This window comes from Rhea pennata, chromosome 7, assembly GCF_028389875.1.
Source record: "Rhea pennata isolate bPtePen1 chromosome 7, bPtePen1.pri, whole genome shotgun sequence".
Taxonomy (NCBI): domain Eukaryota; kingdom Metazoa; phylum Chordata; class Aves; order Rheiformes; family Rheidae; genus Rhea; species Rhea pennata.
In genome coordinates this window covers 21,043,973-21,071,257 of record NC_084669.1, presented here as the reverse complement: position 1 = coordinate 21,071,257, position 27,285 = coordinate 21,043,973, and the positions used below count along the sequence as shown (strand labels likewise).

The 27,285-nt window shown below is 43.0% G+C and overlaps 1 protein-coding gene across 1 annotated transcript; it reads right to left on the bottom strand.

Annotated features, from left to right (window-relative positions):
• Positions 1-13,549: 13,549 nt before the first annotated feature.
• On the bottom strand, positions 13,550-26,752 carry ANXA8L1 (annexin A8 like 1). Its single transcript, XM_062579972.1, has 12 exons — positions 26,706-26,752; positions 22,687-22,777; positions 22,313-22,407; positions 21,055-21,168; positions 20,142-20,232; positions 19,423-19,502; positions 18,751-18,810; positions 18,129-18,222; positions 16,378-16,473; positions 16,078-16,136; positions 15,014-15,136; positions 13,550-13,714 (listed from the first exon to the last, which is right to left on the bottom strand). Exons 1-12 carry the CDS (start codon positions 26,724-26,726, stop codon positions 13,658-13,660), a joined length of 981 nt encoding a protein of 326 aa, XP_062435956.1. The 5' UTR covers positions 26,727-26,752; the 3' UTR covers positions 13,550-13,657.
• Positions 26,753-27,285: the final 533 nt, after the last annotated feature.

Sequence of the window (27,285 nt, the reverse complement as noted above, 5' to 3'; positions counted from 1 at the left end):
ATTCTAAAATTAACAAGAAACATGAGTGTGTTTTTTCAACTGGCTTATTCTAGAGGAAAATAGGAAATTTTTTAAGAGCTATGTTGCAAGTTCAGTCTAAATGTCCTGACCCCTGGGATTATTTAGCCTTAAACCCACATGTAATAACTTCACCCTCTCCTGAGGACAGAAATATTGCTGTGCTTGGCAGCATGTCAGATCCAGCACAAACTTTTGAGACTTCAAAATATGGTGTCTCTAGTGGTCTTGAGGAGAGAGAAGTATCCCACTGATCGTTGTTACAACTGTTGTAAAGGGCTGCTGTAAAAGCCGACAGCCTCGTTTATTAAACTGGTTCACAAACACATATTTTTAAAAATAATTTTGGCTTCTCCTTAAAAGGCTTCTGGCTCTTTCAAAATAGAGCCTATGATGTTGTTTAGTTTTCAGTTCCTTGGCTGGTGACCCACAAATCCCATAGGCTTTATGCAAAGATACAGCTATTTGGTATTGCAAGGTTGTGCTGTCACTGCTACTTCATTTCACCAGCCTTGGCTGGTGGGCAGGAGGGGAGTATGCAGACGCTTGCAGGATATTTGTTGCATTACTGCCCAGTCAGGTGGCATCACATGGCAGGGCCTTACAGGTCACCCTCACACTGGAGAAAATATGTAAGTATAACAAGTTTTATTTATACATTAGACACAAGTCCTTGAACAGGGGTGGTTGCAAACAGATTATTTGAGAGTTATGTGAGACTCGGTCCAAACATCAAACATTGGTTCCCAGGGAGCAAGAGATGTCTCAGAGCTGAGAGTAGGTGTCTAAGTAGACAGAGGGACAGATCTCAGCAGTGCTCCATCCAGCAAAGCAGCACTTTCCTTTAGAGATCAGTCTCCACTACCTGAGTCGAAGAGCATCGAGGGCTAAGCAAAGCTGTACCACAAGGTGAATTCTGTTCTATAGGTTTTATAAAAACCTACTTACTCTCCAGCAGACCATCTGTCAAAAGCTTCGGTTCCAGCAAGTGAGAATTTGATTTACTCAAAATATGAAGAGTGCAGGGACAGTGAGAGCACAAACTTCCACTAGCTCAGCATTGCTGCTGTTCCTGCTCTGGTAAGGGGATGCAGAACTACCTGTTCTTGGCTGCTTGGACACTCCTGTCAACTTAGGACTACTTCTGAGGAAGGTTGGTTAGTGACTGCAAATACTTAGCTGAGTCCTCAAAAGAGAGAGAGAAAAAGTCACCAGAGTACCAATCTTGGACCTTGGAAACTGAGATTTTGTTCCTCAAAAATCATAGGTTTGCTATGTGACAGACACTGCCAAGCCCTGCTGTAGGGAGTCACAACAATCCTGGAGTTCACTCAGTCCCATTCTCCAAAACAAAGACAAAATGTAGCAGGAGTGTTGGGAGGACAAACACTTACACACCAGGAAGTATTCAGACACCGCAGTAAAGGGGTTATGTAAATGTTTCCAACTAACAGTGAGAGATGTTTGTTCTACATAATTATCATCATGACATCCAAAACTCACTGCATTAGATTTATTTATAATCAAGACATAATCATAAATACATGATGCCTTTCAAGCAATATGACATTCCCTTCCTGCAGATGGCTGGAAATGTTCTTAGATACAATATTTGCAATTAGCTGGCTGATGAAATTAGTGCCCTGAAATGGTTAGTTTTATAGATGCCCATGTCACTCCCTTTGTGGCTATTACTGCTTTAACCTCTTTGAGACCTTGGCTGAGATCACTTTCTCAGAACTGGCTTATTGAAAGAGCAGGTCAGAGTGAAAAGTAGCCCAGCACAAGTAGAAAGAAGAGGTGGAGCTCCCAGATGGGCAATTTCCCCCGAGGTTCTGATGAACCTCGCTCTAATCCCTGATCCACTGCTAGCCCTGAGCAAGCCACTCGCCTCAGTTTCTGCCTCAGCAAAGCATGGACAGTGCTAGTACATTCCCGCCCTCCTGCCTCTAGCAGAGGACATGCCACAGGAGGGCTGAGGGCCATTAGTGTTCCTAGCATCTCGTTCTGGCATCGCCAGTTTGCAGGAGTAATCATCCTTCCCAATATGCACTGTCTTACCCCTCTCATTTATCCTCCAGGACAGTCTGGAACATGCATCCAAAACATTCAAGAAAAATACCCTATAGCTACCCGGCAGTCCCCGAATCCTCCCAGGAGCACCGCTTGGTGCACAGAGAGCTGAGGACACCTGCCCCTTGCCTGCAGGCTCCAGAACAGGAAGGACATCAGTGATGTTTGAAAGGATTCGGTAGGAACATGTGGAGACAGGTTGCATGGGTCACACCAGGGCTCCCCAGGGGCTCCATACACTCACAGAGATGGCTTCAACCCACTTCACTCCAATACACTACTTTTTGCCAGTGGGACGTGTGAAAGTAGAAGCTCTTCTGTAGAAAACAACCAGGAAATTCAGAGTTTAATGAAGTCTGAATTCCAGCCCTCTCTGTGCCTTAAGGCCATCAGTGTCTCAGGCTGTTTTGCACCTATCACAAAGGCAAAAAATGTAATTTACTCATAACAAACAACTTCCCATCAGGAAGAGGACTGGCATGAATCAGACAGCCTATGTTCATTTTGAACACTGCATTGTGCCTCATTAACTGTCACTGGCTTACGGCTCTAGCACCAGCACAAGTTCCCCAAAAGAATGATGCAGTTCCAAGAAACTCCACAGATCTGAGCATGTATTATGAACTAGGAGAAAATCATCTTGGGTCTGGTTACAAACCTGAGGCTTACAGCTGTTTGACTGGAAGGCCTGCCAGTCTTTTAGATTATGGCTTGCTTTTGAAACAGGGCAAGTTTCCTCTGAGGCAAAAGGTTTGCTTACGGCACTAATCTGTGGCTTGAGAGAGCTGCGCTCTCTCGCTGGTTCTGCCATGAATACTGTGGGTGATCATGGACATTTTGGAAAAGTTTCCTATGGCTGCTGGGCAGAATAAGAGGTGAAGTCTCATTTTCCAAAGCACCTGTGGGTACAATGTCACAGTCCAGTGGCCCTGCTCTCATCTGCTCTCTGCTCCCACTGCTTCTCTTATTGTGGTACTGGTAGCTCTATAACCCAGCTAGGTCAGGGACCTAAGTAGGTAGGAAATAAAGGAGGCAGGTTTTTATTGCTGAGCTGAACTAAGAGCTTCCTGCCTGCAGAAGGGAATCCCTTCCTTGCCTTGGCTCTGATCTCATGGTAAGCTGATATACTTAATTTCCTTGGGAAAAAAAGGCCTTCTGCTGTTTTAGCAAGTTGAATAGAGTCACCAAGTGATGAAGAGGAGGCCTGGGACTAGTGACAGGTAAAAGTATGTGGATGGGAGTAAGAAGGGTGTGGGATAGCTTTCTTTCACCACCAGCAAGCTGTTCAGTTGGCTCAAGCCAACCCCTCAAAAGCCTCAAGCTACGAATGTTGAGAGATATTCTCTGTCAGTTTGGCACCTAGGACCAGTTTATCACAGAGTCAGGTAAGTGCCCAAGAAAATGAACTGTCACAAGTGTGCTAGAGCAGCATGTAGCTACCACAGCAGCTAAATTGTATCATGAAACCACATCTAAACCACTTATTTTTCCTGTGGCTAATTCCAGCACATGCCTCATATTGTGTGTGTGGGGAGTCTTTCTACTTAAACTCTGCCTTGGAGCAAGAGCTGTCCCTCCCCTAGCGTGCGCTTGTACAAAGCCTAGCACCATGGGTATCTGATGTCAATTGTATGCTTAGACAATACATACCATAACTACTCTTTACCTAGTCTCATTAAAAAAAAAAAAAAAAAAAAAAAAAAAAAAAAAAGCATTCAACAGTAGTGCTCTCTTTTAACTGCAATATTTGCAGACCTACTTTGGAGAACTTTTCCATCTTCTCTTGTTTCCTGCAGGGATATTATCTGTGCTTGTGAGGATTCAATTAATGCCATTGATGTGGAATATTGTTCCATTCATCACCAGCCTCTGCATCTAATGAATAGGATAATCTAATTCTCCCCAAATAAATATGACACCAAATTAAAAGAGTTCATAGGCAGCCTCCAAAATGGAGCAAGTTTGTTTCAATTTATTGCCTTTTAAATTGCACTGGATGCCTCAAGTATCAACCTAGCTATAAAAAGTGAGTGATAGAGGTTGAAAGTTTATTATCACTAATGTTTGTGTCTGTTTATATTAGAATTGAGTATTAGTATTAGCTGGAAGAACAGCAAAAGGAAGGTCATCCAAATGCCACTTTAACCACAGTCTTCCTAATCTAGTTCAAGAGCTTAAGGCATAATGTTTTCTAGACAATTATTTTTGATGTGTTTACCATCACTGAAACATTTAACAAAGTGGTTATGACCTATGATTAGAATGATATGAAAAGTTCACCACAGAACTGGAAAAAAAATAGAAATGCCTACTTGGAACTTGGCTAGTTTTGCAAGAGCTTTCTCTCCCTATTCTTCAGCAGAAAAACAAACCAGCTGTTCTTCCTCAAAGCTAGCCTGGATTTTAGTGTCCTAGATTGTCTGACAAGCCTTTCCAGAAAATTTGGCATAAAAAAAATTATTAGTACGATGATTGTGGATTTCTTGCAGGATAATCTAAAGATGAAGAGATGTGAACTAGAGACTTAGTTCAGTGCTTGCAAGCTAAAGGATATAGGCAAATGATATATCATACTGGATCATTAGTTTCTTACTACAGGTAATATCTGATACCTTAAAAGAAATTGATCTGCTTTACTGCTTGAGAAATCCGATTTATTTGACAGCTTATATCATGGCATCTGAACATTTTACTAAAATTAATCCATTTAGCCTCATTACAGACAGTCCCAGGAAGTGTAGGTCTGTCTCTACCTGGCTTTCACAGTTAGCACGTTACTTAAGGCAACACAGCTCTGGCAATCTAGCATGTTTGCATAGCAGAAAACTGCCTTGTGCAGGAATTTCCTCTCAGTCCCTGAGGCAGGAGAAGCACTGAGGAATAAGTGGATTTACACAGTGATTTTCAAATGCAGCAGGACATTTTTCAGTTGAGCCCTAGACTCAGCCATTTATATTCCATGCCCACAGGACTCTAAGACCTTTTCCTGCCTTGCCTGTAAGGAGAGAGCTAAGGCTGAGATGGCAACTGCATGAGGACAACCATGAGATCTTGCTGTATTCAGACTATAATTTCTTGAATTACCATGAATAATTGATGTCATTTCAGGTGAAGCAGTAGGTCTGTTTATTTAGTAATGCATCTTTATTGAGTCTAGGATACTGGAGTATGGAATGTATAATTTATTATTAAAGGTTAGAAAAAAATGTTACAAAACAGGTAACAAAATTCCTCTAAACAATATGCTGTGTTTGTAGTCATTCAGCCAGAATGTGGATAGATTTCTGCACCATCCTTTTGTTACTTTTCTGCTACAAGCTAGAACATGGAGTACGTCTTAATATTTCTTACAAAAATATTTTTGTCATAGTTGCTTCCTAGCAGATTAATGAAGTAAGATTAAGATGAAAACCCTGGAAACTCTGGAAAGGAAAGGCTAAGTGACTAACACAGGAAGGTAGAAGAGCTGTTCAGTGATTCTAATGTGCTTCCTAACCTTCAATCAGAAAGTTCTGGTAAAGTTAGAAGTTGATGTCAGCTATATTCTTCCTCCTTTTTTCTCGTCTATGTTTTCTGTGAGCTACTCTTCCTATTTAAGCTCGAATGCATTTTAACTCTTAGAACAATGGTCTTCTCTATCTGAGAAGTAAGATCGCTAGTGAAGTTTAAAGCAATGAAATCTTCCCCCTCTCATGAATAACATCAGCTGTTTTTATGGCTACAAGAATAAGGGATCTTCCAATTCAGTTGCCAAAGAACTGAGGGGGAACTGGGGTTGGCTGGTTTAAACTGAAACAGAAATTTAGGAGATCTTTGGCAAAGTAAAAAAAAATTATTCTGAGGCAAATGGAAACATTCAAATTACTCCCATCCAAAATGTCATGCTTCCATTTCAAATTAATGAAATCTTTTAACAATTGTTTTTCAATTTGAATCAAATTTTAAAATAAAATTGCCATTTTGAAATCAATACATGGTAATGTTGACTTTTATTTTACCTGTTTTTTTCATCTGACATTCATTTTTAAACTCAGTCAAATTTCATTTCTGTTCCCCACATACCATTTTTCAGTGAATAAACTATTGTCAGTAACATTTTGCCCAGTCTTAACTGTGATCCTATGTTTCTGTAGAACATTGTTAGACATGACTCAGTTCCTGCTCGGATCGTAACTCAATTTCAAAGCTCACTGTCATTTTTAACCCCAAAGAGCAATTTCAGCTGAAAACCTAAATCAAATTACAGATTTGTATTGCGTTGCTCACTATTTATTAATAATATTGTGCCTACAAGGTATCCTGTTGCTCATTACCACTGAGAGAACAGTACTGGTTCCTCTGTGCGATTCAGAGCTATTTATTTCACCAAATGTTAAATTTCTGCATGTCCAGAGTATACGGAAACCGGCATTTCTTTTATGATAGGTACTTCTATCCAACTGATAACGTAGAAAACATTTCTCAGGATTATAAAACCACTTGGGCAAATCTGTATAATTTATGTGTATACAAATATCACTATATACATTCTTCCAGTTTCAAAGAAATGCTAAGTATTATGGGATGAAACTTGAACTCCCAAACAAATGATATCCATGGGCCTCAAGCCCACAACTTTCATTCAGAAGTGCCAGCCCTAAGTCTCTAACAGACACAGGCAGCCCTAGGCACGATGCAGATGCACGGTGGCTAATTGAGATTTGGAACAGGAAGGAATACAGTGAAAACAGAAGCATGTCTTGAACGAATCACACTTTCCTCCAAACAGACAGGAGCCCAGCTCCCCAGCGCTGCCTGTATCTATTCTCTTCTGGAAGGACATTCAGCTGTAAATACAAAACCACTGCTTTTTTCTGCAATTTCATATAAGGTTTTTAGTAAACAACAAATCCTCTACTGATAATTTCTTAGAAACTCGGGGACAAGTCCTCTGAAATCAAATGTATGCTACCGTAAAACTGAGTGACAGCTACTGCCAGCTTAGCATTGATTGCAGCGACAGGAATGACGGAGGATTGGAGTCACCTTCTTGTTTACGGGTGGTCTGAAGCAGAAGAGGTCACTGCGCTGCATCAGACCACATCTCTGTCCTGCTGCGATATAGCTCAGCACAGGGATACACTGCGCTCGTTGATCCCAACTACCAAGGGAGCAAAGAATCTCCAGAGTCAGCCTGGGCATTTGTGTTTGGGGGAGAAGAGGAAGGAACACACATGGCTTTGGTACAGTCCCACTTTTGCATCTTACAGTTCGGTACTAGGACCCATATTCCCTACAAGGGAGACACCACCTAATAAGCCTTCATTAGGAAACTCTGCAGTTTTGTCATTAGACGGCTATCTTGCCAGGAACATAGGGTCCTTCATGAAAGCCAAGTGAGAAGCCACAACTCTAGGTGACTACATAATTTCATCTGGATGCCTGTGGCAGACAGCATTTCCCCACCACAGCACAGTACATTAAAAAAACATTAATTTAATTTTATTAATTTAAATTTCATTTCTCAACAGCAGTAATGGCATTTTATTATCCTCAGTTCAACCACTTCACTGTATTTTATACAAAAATGACCTCAAGCTGTTGCAAAATAAAAATGCAAATGAAGCCAGGCCCAGCCAGTATTTTCATCTTCTCCCCAGAATTTACAGCAATGAGAACTCTCTTTGCAGACCTTCTGCTTGCCTCTGGCTGGCCACTAGCTCAGGATCCTGTTGTCAGTCTTCTGGTTTTCAGGCCACATCTCCACTGGGCTGCTGGGAGGATCAAGCTACATCTGTTTAAAGTCATTTTTTTCCTGAATAGGAGCTTTTAGGGGAGCTTAATTTATGTGCACTAGCATCGTATTTTGAACTGATTTTCGTTAATTTTCTTAGATATCTGGAAGAGAATAGTTGGAGTCAACTATTAATACGTACACCCAGGTGTGAAGTTCGCAGAGAGCCAACGAACCTCCTACCCACACCCCTCCAGCATTTCTGATCAGCACCAGCTCCTGCTATGCATGTGTGCACTCTCTGTTATACGAGAAGCTACTCAGGGAGTTGCAGCAGGGCAGCAGCAGAGCAGCTCCTGGAGATTTATCACTCTGACACCACGCATGCAGGTCTTTCTGCAGGACAGGAGACCAATTCAGAAAGATGACTGGTGAACAAGCGCAAAACCTGTGCCAGGCATTTGTTACAGTGCCCCCGTCAGCGTCTCTGCTACCTTTGGGTTTACTCAGTGTTTATCTTGATTTTTTTTGTGCAATAAAATCATGTTAATTAAACTGTGAATGAAAAGAAAGGCCCTAAGTCAATATTTGCTTTTGGAAAAGACTAGTTGGAACAGTTTAGGAATTGATTCCACTTTATTAAAGCACCTGTTCACTCAGGGAACATTTTAGCAGCAATCAATATGTAATTAAATCTTTATTGATGTTTTCCAATTGTTTTGTTTCCCAGCAATTGTGCCAATAGAAGCATCTTCCTTTGGGTGTTCCTCCTTTCTCAGCTTTACTACTAAACTTCTGTGACTGTGGGCAAGTTACTTTATGCCTATAATGCATAGATCAGTAGATCACAGTGACACCGAAGCAGCTCTCCCTCTAGCCTACTGTGCTGAGCCCAGGCAAATCCAACAAGGAAAGACAACCTCTGGCCAAATAACCAGGTGCAGGAGCTCCAGGAAGTCACAATAGAAGCCACAAATCTTTCACTGAAATCAGCAGGCAACACTGCACTGTGACACCTCAGAGGAGCTGAACTTTCGTCTGTCTTCCCTATTTGGATCTGAAATCTCTCAAAGCCAGGATCACTCCTCTTCACCCAGTATCTGTCCATTCTCTGGTAACATAGACCTTGTGGGCACATCTGTATAAATCGTTCATTCTTCATGCCTGGGCAGTTACAAATTCCCCTTTGGCCGTCCCTAAGTAACATCCTAAGCTTGTACTTGCATTAAAGCTTTATCACACGGACCTGGTCAAAAGAGAGCATTTCTGCACAGCCAGGATGGGGCAGAGTGAGGGTGAGCATCCGCAGGGCAAGAACTAGTCCCTAGAGCCAAGGGCAGGGAGGGACAGCAAGGGGACACCTTGTCAATGAATGCATCCATTCAAAACAATTGGGAGGGAAAGCACGTGTTGCTTAAGGGGGATCACATCTTACTGTCCCATGCCTGTCCTGCTTCTCTCCCGCTGGAGCTCTGGCCTGTGAGTTAGTCTTTGGGCGCTATTGCAACGTCGCTAACAAGAAAAAGAGAGTGGGGTGCAGTGACTGCTTGTTCTTCCTCTCCAGTGGATGGGCACCTGTGGCCTTGGGGACGAGTGGGCGTTTCAGGCTGCTTCGCTATCCCATCCCCAGCTGGCTGCGAGCATTGCTGCCCAGCGCCAGGCCCCCTCGCCTGCTGGAGTGCAGGCGGGGCGCTCTCCCACGAGGTGGTGGTGTAAGCGCAGTTTTCTCTGCAGCGAGCTTGCCATGCCTCCTCCTCCTCCCAGCAGCGAGATCTGGCACTTGCTGTTTAGAATCAGAGGCTGAAGCTGCTCTTAAGAAAACGAGGGGAAGGCTGAACATGAGTGACAATGAGAACAAGATGCTCCCCTAAAAAAGCAAGTAGGTCACCTGGCAAGCACAAGGCACGTACAATTCTCATCCTTTGATGTCTGAAGCAGGCTCTCTCACATGTCCACCACTTTAGGATGACTGTCATATCCCTGTCCCTATGGTACTGGAGCTGCCAGCAGGCTGTAGTGTAGAAGCATGGGAACAGGCTGGGTCTAGACCTTGACACCCTTTCAGAGCCGCTGTGGTGCTGCATGAATCCTTGCAGAACTGAGATGTCAAGTTAAATGTAACAGCTGGAGAGCACCCATTCTGCTTCCTGGCTATCTCCTGGTCATCTTCCATGCCTTTGTCCCGTTGGAAAAGATAGCTAGCTCTGCACATAATACACCAGTCATGAGCCAACTCCTTCCATGGGGCACACAAACCTGATTGTCACTGAGACTTGTGCATTTGACTCCTCCACAGGATTTTGAAAATCCTGCCCCAAATTTTGCAGATCTATTTAGCTGGAAGTACCAGCAAAGGGCATTAGATTGGCAAAGCACCTGATACCTTTGTTTTAAAATGGCAACACACAAAAAATTACCGAAGTACTCAGAGTTATATCAGGTATATCAGTTTGGGGCTTAAGAAAGCAGCAAGTCTTACCTCTGTGTGGTCTGCTGCTGGGTGAGCAGGTGACTTGCTCCTCTCAGCTACCCCTGCCCCAAGAGTACACATGTGCATGGGAGCTTCTTCTTGTCCAGCCAAGCTCAAGGAGCGAGGGGAGATGCCCACCTCCTTTCCCCTGCCAGTCTGTAGCCCCAACAGTGGCTTTCTATGAGCTCCTTGCTGCAACAGGGGGGGAACAGGCAGTCCATACACCTCTTCCCCTCCAAGGTGAGCCTGTGGAAGCAATAGGCACAGATGGGAATGCGCAAAAAGGACAACTAAAGGGCAGAGTAACCTAAGAAAAGTAGCAGTAAATCCCCCCACCGGTGTGACACACTTGTGTGTGCTTTGGGGGACCCAATTCTTACTCACCCTTAGGGAAAAATGCTTCTAGCACAATAGCTCTTTTTCCTTTTCATGCATGATCTGGCTTGCACTGTTTTTCACTTTCTGCCCCCTGAGAGAAGTCCCACCAGACCACCCAAAACCCACATACTGTGGAAACATGTCCACAGCAGGCTGGTGGGTACTGAGCTGTGACCTGTGGCACATAGTGAGAAGAACCAAACTCAGGTACCAAGTGGGTATCCACCCCACAAGTCTCTGTGCCCCAGGTCAGCCTCCTGGGGCTGCTGCTCTGGAAGACTGGGCTGAGCTCCTGGCTCAGTTCACACGCTAGCAAAGGTACCAAATGCGCCAATACTGCTGCCCTTTGAGAGGCAGCCAGGCCAAACTTTGCCCAATACGTGACAGAGAAGATAGCTGTTCTGAGGAAGACCAGATCTGTGTTTGTGCTATTAATCTGGTGTTCAAGAGACATAAGTCTTTTTGAAGGGGCTTCCCTCCAGCAGTGAGATCCCATATGGTAGTGGGCTTTGTACCTCAACTGTGAAATTGTAATAACAGCACCGATATCCTGCAGAGTGGCCTGATGGATTAAAAATACTCAGTAGGAGTTTAGGTTATACAGGATGACAGACCCAGCAGTGGGGAAAAATTAATAGCTTGATGTTGTTTTATCTACACTGATTCTGTCAGGAAGTTCAGAAATATTTGAATGAAGACAATATTCCCTTTTGCTAACCTCTTGTAAAAATAACCAAATATCTAGGTATTCAGCAGAAGCAACCAGGACATTTATCGCTCAACCTGAGTGAACGTTTTCCCAAGTGAAAAATATTTTTTCCATTGAAAACATAGATTTGCATAAGAAGTTTTCTGATTTTTTAGGGGAGGGAGAGACTTTTAGCAAAAAGAGTCTATAGACTCTATAGACTAAAATCTATAGAAGAGAATGATGAAAAGCATAGCTGAAAAATACTCAGATTTTAGTGATAATTTTTGTATTTTGAATTAAAAAACCAATACTTTTATTTTGGCCTAAATTTCAGTTTTATTTACTGAAAAAAAGGAATTTTTAAAACTAGAACGATTCTCATCATCCTCACTTGGCCAGGAAAAGTACTTTTTTTGGGGGGGGGGGGGCAAAATCTCCATTTAATTTAATGGAAGTGCTTTTTTAAAAAACTCCAGAAAGAGCCTTATCATCCCCATTTGAAAGAAAACTGTATTTCTCCCTCCAAATAAATCTTCTTGCTAATCGTAATTCACGCTTTTCCTCAGCTATTTTTCTGTCCTGGTCAGCCCCCGTCAGATACAAGGATATCATCATTTGAGATACTGTCAGGGAGTTCATAGCGAAATCTATTCCTGTGCCAGAATTGCTTGTTCCAGCAAGGTGTGGCAAGTGGATGAATGAAATACAAGACCAAGTTTGGTGAGTCAGAAATGTGCATCCAAGGACCTGACTGCTGTGCCTCAGGAGGCTTGGGTGAGGCTTGATGAACATGCCCAGGAGTTTACAGTGGGCACCCCACCTAAAGGTTGCTTAACGCTAAGCGTTTCGGTGGTAAGGGCACAGTCAGCAGATCTTGGCCAGTGGAGGGGAGCAAGGTGGAGGAGCTCGGGGCTCAGCTCCAGGGGAAGCCCTGGAGACTCTGTACAGTGCAGGCAGGACACCAGCGTGATCTCTCCAGCTTGGGCTGCAGGGCACTGCATCCCCCAAGGACTAAGTGGATAACCTGTATTGGACACTCAGTCTAGAGAAATATCTCCATTTTGTTTTAGTCCCAGGTTAGAAGTGGAGGTATCGCTGAAAACACAAGCACTTAAAGGAGCTAAGAGATGGGCACATTCCCCACCTCAAGTCCATCTGAGGGAGGCAGATACCTCACACAACAGGTCTGGAGTGTGGATTCACTAAGACATTTTGTATTCCCCACCCTCACTGTATTGATCTCTCCTCAATTCAGCAGTGCAAGGCAGGAATGGCGCCTCTGCTAGCAAGCTTATCATCTGCTTGATCAGAAAAATTACTGTACGGAACATACTGGTGCTTAGTAAATACATATTTAAATGAGTTATTCTGAGCATGGAGGGAACAGCAGAATGAACCATTGGTCAAGGCAAACCTTTGAGCTTCTCAAAAAATTTTCATCCTATTATCACTGTATCACTGCCCAAATTTAGAGCCATATGTACTTAGCACATGGAAGGGGCAGACACAGCAGGGTAACTCCCAAGGTAGTCCACTGACATCTGTGGAGTCACTGTTTAAGAGAAACAGGACTGCCTCCAAGAACAGATATCTGGCATTCATCAAAAACATATCACCTCGCAGTCTGACATTGATGTCACACCTTCAGCTTGCAGGTTTCCCTCTGCATAGACCTACACAGGCAAGATGAACATCGACCACATTGCTTTTAACTTTCATACATTTACAGCTGGTTTGGTTCTGCCGTTCCCTTCTCCTTCGTGAGCCCCTGCTGAAGTCACGCAACAAAAAGCTAAACCAGGCACTCCTAGGTTTAGATTCTCTATTCTGACCCATGCTCTAAAAATCTGTTAATAGCTGAGACTCTTTCAGGACCCACCCTGTTATGATCAAACAGCAGGTGCTGTACCAGCTAGACTTAGTTAACAAGGCTTCTGGACAGCTGGAGCTTTGTATGGTTCTTCAGGTGTTGAAACTCCTACAGCAAACCCCATGATGTTAAGATAACTTTAATTTCATGTCCAAGTGACACCCTTCACAACATACTAAAAGGGAAGGGAAATTGCACAGAATAAAATGGAAACAAACAAACAAAAAAAATCAAACACAAACAGGAATGCTTCTAAAACTATTAGGGAATTAAGGAGCTTTTAATGCGTACTGAGCCTCCGCAACCCTTAGGAAGCTTTAAAAATCTTGACCTCTAATCTGATCTTGGCTCAGTGGAAGGATTTTCTAAATGTACACTTTCAGATACTTATTCACAGATAATTTTCTCTTTGTATCCATTTCAGTATATTCCTCTTGGATTCTGTCAATCACTGCCACAGAGATTCAGCAAGGCTGTCTTGTAATCGCCGCTTGTGTCATCCTGATAGGGGAAAGCAAATAAGAAAAGGTGAGTACAGAAGTCCTTCTGAGCACCCCACGTGCTGCCTTTTCAGTCCACGAGATGCCCACGCAGGAAAGGGGCTTTGCAAAGAGCAAGGCAGACTTCAGCAGAGTTATTGCCAGCTGACACACCATCAAAAGGGAATAGAGAAACGAGGTCTGTCGCTGCCACCTGAAATAATATTTTATCAAGTCCAATTCTTTTCTTTGGAATCCATGTGAGCAGTTGATCAGGGCTACATCCCACAGAGCAGCCCAGAAAGTGTCAGCGTGAATGAGAGAAATCGAGCCTTTAGTGTTCAGCCTGAACTCCCCTGGGTATCCCTGTATTGTTCTTTCCCTCACAGGAAGGGAAAGGGCAGTATAGTTAGCCCCAACACGTCATTTTCCAGAAACCCACAAATACAGTCATTTTGATCTAGAAAAGTACTACAGAGAATGTCATGAGATGAACATTTTGCTCCCTTTGACTATTTTGTGGTGACAGGTGTACACCCGTTTCCACTTCTCAGAACGAACGAATATTCTATACAGATCCTTGAAGACTGATCATTAATCAACATGACAGACACTGACAGTGTCAATTAGAAAAAAGAGCTTTCATTACAGAACAAGGCTTCCCATGGGAACTACCAAGGATAGGACTTCTGTGCCACATGCACTGGGGGAATGTACCAGATTCCTTATGAGAGATTATAAAAACAGCATTCCAGCCCCATTAGACAGCATGGTTTTCTGCTAGGAAAAGGATCATTCACTCAGAGCTGAGATTCAAACCCCAAAAGTTACAATAAGCTTTGATAAGGTTCAGTTTCTAGACCTAGATAACTGCAATATAGACCAGGCCTTCATCTGGGGTGAACTGGTTTAATATAAATAGTCACAACCTCTTTAACTTATGGGGCACTAGTGAGGAAGCTCAGGACAGCAGAGAGAAGAAACAGCACAGCAATGTGGAAAGGGATGATAGGAAGGATTAAATGAATCTAGATTCTAGATTCATCTAGGAGATCATAGAATACACAGATGCAGTCTGGTCAATAAGAAGCCTGGCACTTTCTCCTCAGGTTTGGCTTTGCCCAAGTGACATCCAGAGCACACAATCTGACTCACACTTCACACTCATAAATCTCTCAAGGAGGAGATTTTTTAATAGGCCTGATGAAGGAGGAAAGTTATGATCGTGGCAGTAATATTTTTACTGAAAAGAACCAACAGTGTCTTACAGGTCAGGAATGCATGCAATGACTAGGAATGATCATATCAAGATGATGCTTACCAGAATCATGCTGGAGAGGGACTGTCCTGCAATCGTCTTGAACTCGACCTTTATAAGATTTAAGTCAACTTCACTACGGGACACAATCACTCTTATAAGAGTCCCATCACGGGTGCCAGCCCCCTAGAATAAAAGATTTATCGGTCTAGTGTCGGTGGGTGTTCTAGGGACAAGTTGTTGCAAACTGTTCTAGGACAGAAGTCATCAGTTTTCATGCGTCACTTGACATACTCTCTGCAGCGTATCTACTACTACAGCATATCAACCTACCATTGGCCCTGAAAGCCATTCATGGAATTGTGCTAGGAGTCTTTGCACATATCAAATACAAAAGCAAATATGCTACAGAGCTGGAAGTGGGGAGTGAATACGTACTGCCCTTCCCCAGCACCACTCATGCAACTCCTGGATCCAGCCAATCATAGATAGGATCATAGAATCAGTAAAGTTGGAAGGGACCTCTGGAGATCATCTACTCCAACCACCCTGCTCAAGCAGGATCACCTAGAGAATGTTATTGACATATAGTCTTTCATTCTCAGGAACATTAAGCTCACATAAGAAAAATCTTTGGGGGAATATGAAAATAATCAGTTCTCTCAGCTTTCCAAAAAGTTGGAACAGCTGGCATTTTCATATATGGGTTAAAAGTCTTACATATGAGTGCAGTTGGCCCCAACTGCACAACCCATATGTATCATACACTCATGTGAAACTCTTTCATTTTATACTCCTTTGAGAGAACTGCTTCCTGAGAAGAAAGCATTGTTATCCAGCCCACTAAATCAACATCATGGGCAAAACTCCACCATGATGAATGTCCCAGAAAAGTCTCTTCCAGAAATCTTGTCCATGTAGCAGAATGTAGGACTGGGCTGCTTGTGGCCTCCTAAGTCAGAAAAGTCAGATTCTTTTGATATGTCAAGACTAAGGGGTACTTTTCTACCTAAGGTAGAAATGCATCTGGATTTCACCAGAACTTTGACTCTTCTGATTTCTATTGGTGGAAGTCAGGTTACAGTTATACTCAATATGAAAAACTCTGTTGTAACAAAGAGTCTTACCTTTAAAGCGTGGTACAATCTCTCTGCAAAGTAGTGATGGATGCTCCTCGTGCACTTCACTAGGCATATGAAGAGGTTCAAGTAAGTATCAATGATAATCCCAGCCCAGAACAGCAGGTGATAAAGATTCAATATGCTTTCCATTAATTCCATCCTTCCCCCTTATCTTGGTTTATTTTGTTTAAGAATACCTTTCACTTCCTAACAGATAGCTTAATAAACTAGATCCAACCCACATCCAGCTGCTGTAGGAGAAAAGACGACATATTCAGACAAGAAGGGAAGTATAACGGCTCTTACCGATAGCCAGCATAGCATCCTCTAGTGAACCCTGAGTTTCACTCTTGATAGTGTCTTCTATGCTCTTATTGGCAAGTTTCTGGTATTCTTCAAACACTGTTTAAAATACAAGGCACTTTAAATATTTATCAAGCAACTGCTCAGGCATTTACCCAACATTTACAGGTATTTACAGGTATTGCTTGAGTGGAGACATGGAAGCACAAATCCTACTATAAGAGCCTAAATTAGTGGCCACATTTGCACGAACTTCAGTAAGTTTTAGTTATGCCCAGAAATCAGCTACAAAAGTACCCAGCAACGTTCACTAAATCCTGAGAAAGCAGTAAATAATTGCATATGCACAGAATGACTAATGGAATAAAGGGGCTTAATTCCCTGTCTTCTTTTGAAGATCAATAATTTCATATTTATTTAGAAATCTGACCCTTCATCATTGTTTAACCACTGAACTGAAGCAAGCTACAGAACTCTATCATTTGGTCTCATATTTGTTCAGGTCTCTGGCTTCAGGAACAAAATAAAAATCAGGTTAAATCTAGGAGTATGCTGCTCATAGCCCTTGGACTTCTAAATGATGACAACAGCATGGAAAAAGTTATTCCAATTACATTAAAAAAAACAACTCAGAAGACAAGCAGAACAGGTGCAGATTCCAAGGTATTTGAATTCCCACATTAATAAAACATCAGCAACAGAGTTGCTGTTGTTTCCCTTGCACACTCAGAATACTCTGGGGTTCAGAACTACAGATTTCAATTTTGATTTCTAGCTTTTAAACTAGCAAAGAAGGAAAAAGAGCTTTATAACACAATGAATGTTATACTTAAGTTTCCACAACATTTAAGATCAATTCCCTAAATATTAACTCTGATATTTCTGTGAAAGGCAACACCACAGAACAGACAGATGGATACAACCTTCACAACTCAGGCCTGCTCTCCATATTCAAAATATATTGGCTACAAAACGTACACTCAAGTCTTAAAAATAAAGTATTACTCACAGCCTGCCTCAGTACAGAGGAAACCACAGATTCATTTTGTTGGCATTAAAGTATGTCCCAAAGGTTGGTTGCATATAGACAAAGACAGTTTGAAATTCACTTCCTAAAGGCTGAGGCAGTCTTTTTTTTTTTTTTTTTTGTTTGTTTTGTTTTGTTTTCTAAGTGATTCTGAGAGATTAAATTTGAAAACATGAGGGGCACCTGGCCTCCAGGGCCTAGAAAACCATCTCAGAAGACCTCAGCTTGCAAAAGCTCAGGCATATCTAATTTATCATCAGTCTCATTTAGCTCCAGTTGATTTACAGACTACTTGATGTGATTAGACCCAGCCTATATAACCATATCTGTTAGTCAGAGCCTTAGATTGCTTCAAGAGTCTGAGACAAGCAGATCTATCACAGTGATTTTCCCCAGAGGAGCCCATGGCTACAGAGTCACAGGTCTATCTATCTCATGATCTTAGCTGGTTAGAAGGGGACTGTCTCCGTTTCCTGGGATTTATAAGAAAACCTATACCATCTAGCCATCACTACAATATCAGGACTCCCAAGTAAGCAGGCAGTGGCATTGAGTCTTCACAGTCTCCATGAAAGCTACTGACTGCTCTTGGACACTCTGAAGAGCCAAGAATTAGGACACACTCAGGTGCTTAGTTCTAACCATCGGCCCTTGCCATTTGTAGCCATGCCTCTTCTTTTGGATAGTCTCATTTCAGAGACCCGTAGGTGGAGGCTTTGCTACATACCTTTCAGTAAGTGTGTGGCACTCCTTGTGCACAGGATGGTGATGAACTGTATCTCATCCGTGCCCCGTATCTTCTCTCCAGCAGCGTAGAGAGTCTGCAATTTAACATGCATAGTTACTACAGAAGTTGTATGCACACAGCTGCTGAAGGAATGGAGTGTGACATGAGGCACTGCTTGGATAAAGGGTGTTGAAGTAATCTAAAATATCATGTGAACTAGACTCTCCTAGAACAGTTCAATGCATAAATTCTTGACCATGTCCTCTAGTCAAATTGAGCAGCAAGCTTCTTCCCCCTTTCTATCCTGTCTGCAGCAGCTGGAGCATTTAACGATGCTCTTGAGGGTCACTTAGCCATCCCACTCCACCACATCCATAAACTTCCACATGTTGAAAGCAGTTGAGCCTGAGCCCAGCTCCAACCACTCCTCTACAGAGTGCCAAGGCTCAGCAGTGCAGGCAAAACTGAAGAACCACAAGCTGCTTGTGCTTGCAGAAGAGCCCTCCCCAAACTGCCATGGCTCCAATCCCCTGCTGACACCCTGATTTTGTTGCCCAAACACTCTGAAATTCAAGATAATTGGGATCCAGGCATACCACTGATCACAGGCATTTGAGAGTACCTCTGCATCCTGGAGAGCCAGCGCTGTGTCCACATAGAGAGTGGCGTTGTCTCTCTCACCCTACGAAAATGAAGAGAAAGCTTGCCATTTTCTTTCGTAAAGTATCTTCCATACAAGGATCAGAGTATTTTCTAGACAGGTGAATTCTCCTTCTCAGCTATCTATCTCTGCAGAGTACTTGAGCACTAATGTTTCAGAAAACACAAGAATTCCTTGACTGAAGTGCTTGAAATCACTCATATGATTGGAGCAAAAAAAATTACTAAATTATTATGCTGCTGAAAAGTTCAGTAGGGTAAATGCATTCGAATGCACTCAGCATTGTAAGGGCAGAATCTGGAATAGGTTTGAATCGTAACTGGGCGTATTGTTTTCTAAGACTGCTGGAGAGTGTAATGACTGTAATGAGTGTATTTATGCGTATGAAAAAAAATGAGGTGGCTCCTCACAGCAGTGCTGGCCAAAAGTTTCCATCAATCTTACTGTTGCTAAGGGAATGGGGGGGGTTCCCTGCTCATCTCTCTAAAGCTGAAAACTGAGAACAAAGTGAAAGGCTGTCTTTGCAGTTTATCTGGTGATCGTGACAGCATTGCCCCTGCTCATAGCTTTTCCCGAGAAGAAAGAGGAAAATGTTAAGATCTTCAGATCTCTATTTCTCTTTTCTAAGATTACCTGAAGAAGGCAAACTAGAATCTGCTCGAAATAGCCACTTGTTTCTGATTTTATGTCTTCTTCCAGATCAGAACCATATTCTACACAAGTGAAAGAGAAGGACAATAAAAAGAGGTTTTATTATTTGAGTGACATGGTGAGATGTCATCAGCCACCCAAGGACAAATAAAAAGCCTGATGTTAGTCAAGAAGGTCACTAGGGAAAGACCCAGGCATGAGATCAACCCGCAGGCTCAATGACACCCAGACAGGTATCCCCATCTGTGGCTAGGTATAACACTAGCTCCAGTGGCATCAAAGGTGCAATCCAATACTTATTGCTAGAGATGTAGTTTAAGAGAGCAGAGAGATGTCAAATATGTAACAAAAAAAAAATATTTGACAGCTTTCCATCCACAGTGTATTTAAGGTGAAGAAATAAAGTGAAGTGAGTAGCTATATTTTTGTCTGTACTCTGAAAATAGTTTGTGTGTCCCAGCTGAACCAAATTTGTAATTCACTGACCTTTTTCACCAACTGGATGGAAGGAGAAAGGGATTTTCAGATTTACTCATCACAGCCACGTTCTGTTTACCAGGCTGAAAGCGGAGTTCATCTGTACCTTCCCAATTTAAAAAAAAATCTCATTTTGCTGCTAAGTGGGTAACCTTGTTCCTATTGTGCAGTGAGGCAGCCACACATTGCTCTGATCACACAAAGCAGAGCCCCAAGCAATTTACCTTCTTTGTATGCTTTGATTATCTCTTTGATCTGTGCTTTTGTCCGAGATGCCAGGATCTCTATGATGGTATCTTCGCTTGTTCCCAAACCCTTTAATTAGAAGCACAAGGGAGAAATAAAAATGGAGGAAGATATCTTACCATGCAGCAAAATCTATTGCTAAGAGAAGTATCATCAAGTGAGGAGTCTGATGGCAGCAAAGTGTTGGGCTGTGTGCTGAGCACTGTCAGTATGAAAGCTTGAGACATATTTGGTTTGTGCATAGATTTTACTGAGGTGCACAATTTTTAAAGGATGATTTTATGCAACCATACCCATCCAAGTCTTTGATGATGACAGTATTAGAGAAAAGTGGAGAGAGCAACTCTTGTCCAGTCAATACATCTTAGTACCATTTTCATAGAAGTCTCTCAATCTATGATTTTAAATAGTGCTGCATCAACAGGTATTGCCCAGCTGACTCCAGCCTGGCCCTCTCACCACCACCCACTGATTTCTTAAAGGCTTCGCTTCTCACTTGGGGTGTCAGGGCAGCAGTTCTGGCCTGAGGTCATTGACCTTCATACAGAGGAGGCACTGCAGAAAGCAGTGAAGGAGTATTTAGCTGGAAACTGGCATTCATGGATGATCATTCTTTGCCAAAGTGAAGAGTTTAGTTCTGCTGCTGCCTTCCCCAAACTCTGAGATATGTACAAAAATCCAAATGCAGCCCTAAATATTAAAGTAGCATTTTCCACCACAAATGTGTTTTAATAGAACAATTAACTATACAGTTTGTTATTAACAGTAGCCTTCTGAGAAACTGTGTCACACAACACTCCAGTTACTATCACTTGCATTAATAAGCACAATTACAGGAAATTAGCACTGGAGCTATGCTATTGCTTAATAAGCAGCATGCAAGCAACTCACCTTCATGGCATCATGAAGCTCCTTGGCATCATACTTGAATGGAGGGTACATGAGAGCTACAATGAGCCTCTCAAAATTGCCACTCAGCTCAGACCTCAAGGTTTCAATCAGATCCTGTTAAACATGCACTGTATAACTATGAAAAAATTCCCAAAGAAATTCTTTACTGCCCTGTGCTGCCCATCTCTGCCACCTGCAGTATTGTGTTGATAGTTCATTAGCAAGGTCTTGGGGCTGGAAAAGGTACCCACCTTCAAAGTGGGATTTGTCTAGGTCCTTCTATATTCCCTGTCATCCTCATACCCAAGCTTCTCCCACTTACTAAATCAATTCTGCCACAGAGTCAGAAAGATAAAAATCTTTCTCCACACTGCTATACAAAAGGAGAGAAACAGGCAGCTGAAGGCCTTGAACCGATGAATCCTCAGAGCCCATCATAAGCGTGTACCAAGGCATTTTACAAAATCAGGCTCACAGCCTGTTTAAAGGCGGGCCTCAGAACCTTACCACCATAGTAAAGTAGTTTTTTGGTGGATGACTCACCCTATTCTACTAGATACATAGGAAGCAGCCACTCTATTGTCTTATATTCACCTATACACATTTGTTCCCCTTTCTCAGGCCCTTTACAGGGCATCCTGTCTCTTCCTTTTCCTATGATGACCCAGTAGCCTATATTACTCTTTTCCAGCAGGTCTCCCTTTTTGTGTTCAACCGTGACTCTCATACAATTGGATCCATGGTGGGGCTAGTGGAAGAGTTTGCAGCACAAGCTTTCCTCATCAGGAAATAAAATAAGATTTTATCCAAGCCAAAAAGGTAGACACAGAAAAGCATGGTTTTCAACAACTACAATTTGTTTCCTCTTCAAAATTTCCTAAAAAACATGATAAAATAAGTCCCCCCTTTTTTTTGTAATTTAAAAGAACTTCAAACCAAATTTTTAATCAAAAACGACACTTAGAATAAATTTTTGTTACAGTTTCAAAAGCAACATGAAGTTATGCTTTAAGTCAAAATAGATTTTAAACAGATTTCTGGTCAAAAATATTCTCAGGAAAATGGCAATCTTAGAAGAAATCCATTTTTTCCACTAAAATATAGTTCAATACATTTGCCCCAGGTCTAATCAAATATCAATCAATGTATTTCTAGGAGACCTGAACATTATTTGACCATGCTTGCAGGATGAACTGTACACTTATTTGCTACATCATGCATGCAGTGAAATATTGCCTGAATATTGTTTTAGGAGAACCTTTCCAAACTGCGACTTGAAGGATTTGGCAATCTGTTGACGCTGCATATTGCTCCTCTTGGTTAGGACATCAATTATAGCTTGCTCATCAGTCCCTAGGGAGAACAACAACAAACCTTTAACATAGTGCATAGAATAAGTTGAGACTAGTCCTAAATTCAGATTCCGGTATCCAGCCAGCCTTCCCTAATTCATTGCCTTCATAATGTAGAAATTTAAGTATTTCTTGAGGAAGCTTTAGTTTTGAATTCTCCACATAAAAGCATGACATCTCTGGCTGCAATTTTCTTAAGGAAGGCCTTTCAATTGGATTATTATAAGCTCAGCACATAGGAATTTACACATGTGGTTGATATTAAATGAAGTGAACTCACCAAGCCCTTTCATGGCTTTGTACAGAGTCTGAGCATCAGGCTTGGGGTCAAAGCTCAAAGCACCTGTCACAGACCATCCTTCCTCTTCACTCTGAAAGAATAAGAACAAGAATAATGGCTTTTTTCTGCTGCTTTTCATTAGCTGAAAGAAAAGCATTTTGGAAAGGAGATTACATTGTTATCCCTGGCCTACACCTGGAGAAGGCAGAGGGAAGTACAAGGGTTGCTTCAAAGTCATTTGTCAGGGCACAGCTCCAAGCAGAACACAAATTTCCTGTGGCTCGTGGCTGAAATGTGAAATGCAAAGCACTAGAGCATGACTTAATGCTGTTGCAACAATCTTTAAGTGCAGGTGGTCCCAACTGGAAAAGCTGAGTATGCTTCAGAGGCGGGACTTTCCTGTTCACCCCTTAAAGGGAATGCTTCAGAGCATGTATGTTATAATATCATACTGCTGTTAGGAACTGCATTACCCAGTGTTATAGCACAGATTAATTTTATACACAATCTTTTCTACTTCATGGCAGAGTCATGCTCTCAGACCATTTTTTCAAGGTAGCAGCTTTATTCTGCTGCTGCTTCATTTGGGTACAGCTAATTTCACAGAAGCAAGCATCTCTCCTGGAAGAATTTGGGCAAGAGCAGTACCATTTTGAAGTAGAAGACCCACCTGGCAAAACATAGGTTTAATATTCTCCTTCTCTCCATGACCTGAGGACCAACCATACAGAAATCAGCCAGATAGATCACTAAGAAAATTCCAGATCCAGAGTCCCAGGGCAAAAAATTTCCAATTACCACAACAGAGTGGTACCATCAACCAGAACTCAAGCTTAAGAGCTTCAGTTTAACAAAATCTGGTTTGGTTATATCGACATATTTCCGACAAAAAGGTCTTGTCAGCATGGAGGTGGATGAGTGGTTAAATTCATAAAAAGCCATTATCACTTCATTCCAACAAGGAGCACATTGTAACTTACTTATCAGCAGAAGGCTTTAAACTGTCCCAGAAAATGACTATACTCTCGTAAACATGCCATGTTACGGGCCACTGAGTGCCACTTAGCAGTCTCCTGTGTTGCTGCAAATCCCTTTTGCTCTTACTTCCTGCATGAAATAGGTGCCTACCCTTTTTCCCTAGAGTCATACAAGTCATCCAAGTTCTCTCCAAGGAAAAATTGTCCCTGGAGAGAAGTCTCCCATGAGCTAGCCTTCAGGCAATCATTGTCACGTAGAAGAGCTTGTGAAACTTCCCCTCCAGATTTGCATTCCTGCTTTTAATGACAATCTGCAAGATTAATGCTAGATCCTCCTGAGCACATGGCCAAAAAATGCCAGGTCTAGCCTAGCACCACAGCTGAGGCATGAGCTGAGGTTCAGGATGAGTGTGCAAGCTAGCCCAAGTGTCCTCATCCAGTGCTCTGCTGGCAGATATAGCTAGCACATGCCTGCCTGCCAGCCCAGCTCTGGGGGCAGTAGCAAGTAACCAAAAGGCAATGACGCCCAACAAGCGAGGATGATGTGTTCATCAAACACAGAAGGGCCTGGAAGCCCTCCTCTGTTCACAGCTCTACATCGGCACGGAGACAGGCTCACAGGCCACCGCACCCTGCCGCTGGCAGAGAGCCACAGCCGAGAGCAGGGTGTGGGCAGGTTACACTCAGCCCTGAGTTTTGCCCTGAAAAAGTTAGACAGTCCTCGCTAGCTACATGCAAGAGACCACGCGGAAGAGAAGAATTGCTCTGGATCTGTGCCCGGTCACTCAGGGAAAGAGGGAGTGCAAAGCCGAGCTTTTATTTACACACAGGTTTGGAATAGGTGGAAACAAATCAAACAATGAACTTTTCTTTAAAAAAAATAAAAAAATAAAAATAAATCCAATAAAGATTTACAGCCCATCCTGGCTCAAGTAGCTCACTCATGACTCACATCCTACACCTCATTCTCTTTGTGTATCCAACTGCTTCACCAAAGGTACAACCACATCAGGTTACTACAGAAACCCTGTTCGGTTCAGTCTCTTTTCCAGATGAATTGATCCTATAATTACCTGATTGAAACTACTCGACTACTCAGAGCATCTGTGCAACTGTTACGTGAAGATGTGTAATTGGCAGGAAAGCAGTGAAACCAGTGTACCTTGTAACTGTCGCTCTGAAAAGCTTTATATGTTATGAATGAAGGGGAGGGGAGGAAAAATGTTCCCATCAAAATATTTTCAAATCTAAATTGTATTTTATTAAAAATTTGAAATTCGGGGGGTGGGGAGTCAGGTGAAATTACTCTTTTTTTCCTGAGGAAGTCTTAAAAATAAATACGATATTTTTCATTTGTTCAGTTTTGAACTGTAATTTTGCATGAAGAATTTGTAAAATCAAAATAAATGTTTTTCCCACTCTTCCTTTGTCCTCTCCTGCTCTCTCCATACCTCCACCCCCTAAAAACACCAACAGATAAAAGATTTCTCAAGCTTTAAGGGCTCTACTCCTTTTACTTTTTTCACTCCAAGTTTTCTAACTATTTATAGATTTGCAAAGAAAAAAAAAAGTAAAGAAAGAAAAAACAGAGAGAAAGGCAAAAGTTCAAGTGAATCTTCCTCCAAGCTTTGGGTAAAACCTATTACTCTGAACTTCCAAAATGAAAGAGAGGCAGAGAGAGATCAGGCAACAGGAAGATTAGAACTCCAAACATTCTGAAAAAAAGTCACAACGTGTTCTGACATCAGGAAAAGGTTTTCTGTTAAAGACCTGGAAAACAAGGAGAGCTTGAGATTTTTCTTCAAGGTCTTCTGGAGGTTCCCCCCCATGGCAAAATTATAACAGAGGGCCTGGGAAATGATTTATCAAGTCCATGAGAAGTGGTTCCTCGGCCCACGAGGCAGTATTGCGCCCGCGGTAACCCGATACGCTGCAGAACATCCCTGCGGAGCTGCTCTGGGGAGCATCCTGGCACGCAGGAGCAGAGCGCCGTGGCTGCTTCCTCGGCCGGCTGTCAGCGCCCAGACTCCCCGTGCCGCGGCCGGAGAACGGATCAGCTGCCGCCTCCTCCAGCGCGGCAGCCTCGCTGCAGTTTTACTGCTTGTATGAGCTGCTGAAACCTAAAACTGTCTTCACGGCAAGAAGAGGGGCCCTGGGACTAACCAGTCTACAACCGAGACCAAGGCAAAGCCTGCGCAGAGCTGGCGGCGCTGCCGGGCGGGTGGCGCCTCCGGGAGACACAGCTTTCCTGTCGCAACTCCTCTCTCGCACGCTCTGCTCCAGCAGCTCTCTGCTGGACCTTGGCTTACAGAAAGTCCCCAGGTCCCGGCCTGCCACATTAGCCAACGAGAGCGCTGCCACCCATGTTGGCAGAGCCACACGTTGCCCCAGGCACCGCATCCTCCTCCTCGCGCTGCCGAGGCTGCTTGGGGCACCCTGTGGGCGCCCTGGGCCACGGACCGCACAAAGCCACAGGCACCTGAAGGGCAGCATGCACAGCATTTCTGCCCTCTTACCAAGCTGACAGGGTGTCCAATTCCAATATTCAAAACTCACCACCCCTTCCCTCCCCCCCCCCCCAAAAAAATGGACATTGCAGCTTGGTCATAGTCTCCCTCTGTGACCGTGGCCTGCCAAGGCAGCTGGGAACCAAGACGGGGACAAGCCCAGTGCCCTGAAATCACTGCCCAGGGGAGGGGGGAACAGATGAAGAGCCCACAGCTTTGGGACCGAATGCAGAACTGAGCTGTGCCGCTCAGCTGTTCCCCAGCACCGTCTTCCCGTGTAGCCAGGCACACAAACACAGGCCGGGCCAGCAGAGTCTGACCATTTTCCTAAAGCCAGCAAGTATGTTAACACCTCCCTTACTCAAAGTTTCAGAAGTGCTTTAAAACTGTATTGTAGTCAGATAATCAGCAAATAGGTCTGGCTGATATCTAAAGGGAAGCATTTCATTTCCATGCAGTGAGTGATGCAGCTCATACGTTATCTCAGTAGAGTGCCAAAACGAAAGGGTCTTACTTGGATATTTCCTCTACTTACCCAGCCCTTCCACCATGCCATTGCTGTCTCAGTGGTTGTTTCTGGGCCTGTTAATGAATAAAACCACACATTTCACAACTCATGATAGGGAAATGAATGGGGGGAGGGTGGAAAGGGAAGAAAGAAAAGTTCTTTCCAATAAACTTACCGCAAGAAAATTAGAATAACTGTGCTTCTCGCAAGAGGCTTACTCCCTCTGGAAACTGCAGGCGTAGCCGGCTTCTCTGTGCTGGGAACACGCAGGTATGAACCACCTTTATCTACAAATTCCACAGGGCAACACCCTCAGACATGGCTTGACCTGTTTTTCCCATATGATCTCACAGGGAGAGATCAAGTTGCTTAATAAACCAGGCTTCTCTTGTGAAGAGCCCTACATTCAACCTCAGTTGACTAAAGTACATTTTAATTTTTCCACTGAGTCCCCCTCCCTCCCGCCCCAGCATTTTAGCCTCTGGCACTGACACAACATGCAAATTACAACCAGGTAATTCCCAGAATAAAACTCCACTGAGAGTTAGCAAGTCCTGCCACAACTTAATAGGCCGCTCTCATTATTAAGGACTGGTTCTCTCAACCA

Excerpts from the sequence above, each read along its gene's own strand:
- ANXA8L1 (XM_062579972.1), bottom strand. The coding sequence starts at position 26,726 with ATGGCATGGTGGAAGGGCTGG. Across the intron at positions 22,408-22,686 it reads CAAAGCCATGAAAGGGCTTG|GGACTGATGAGCAAGCTATA; the intron begins GTGAGTTCACTT and ends TGTTCTCCCTAG. Across the intron at positions 18,223-18,750 it reads TGGCTCTCCAGGATGCAGAG|ACTCTCTACGCTGCTGGAGA; the intron begins GTACTCTCAAAT and ends GTTAAATTGCAG.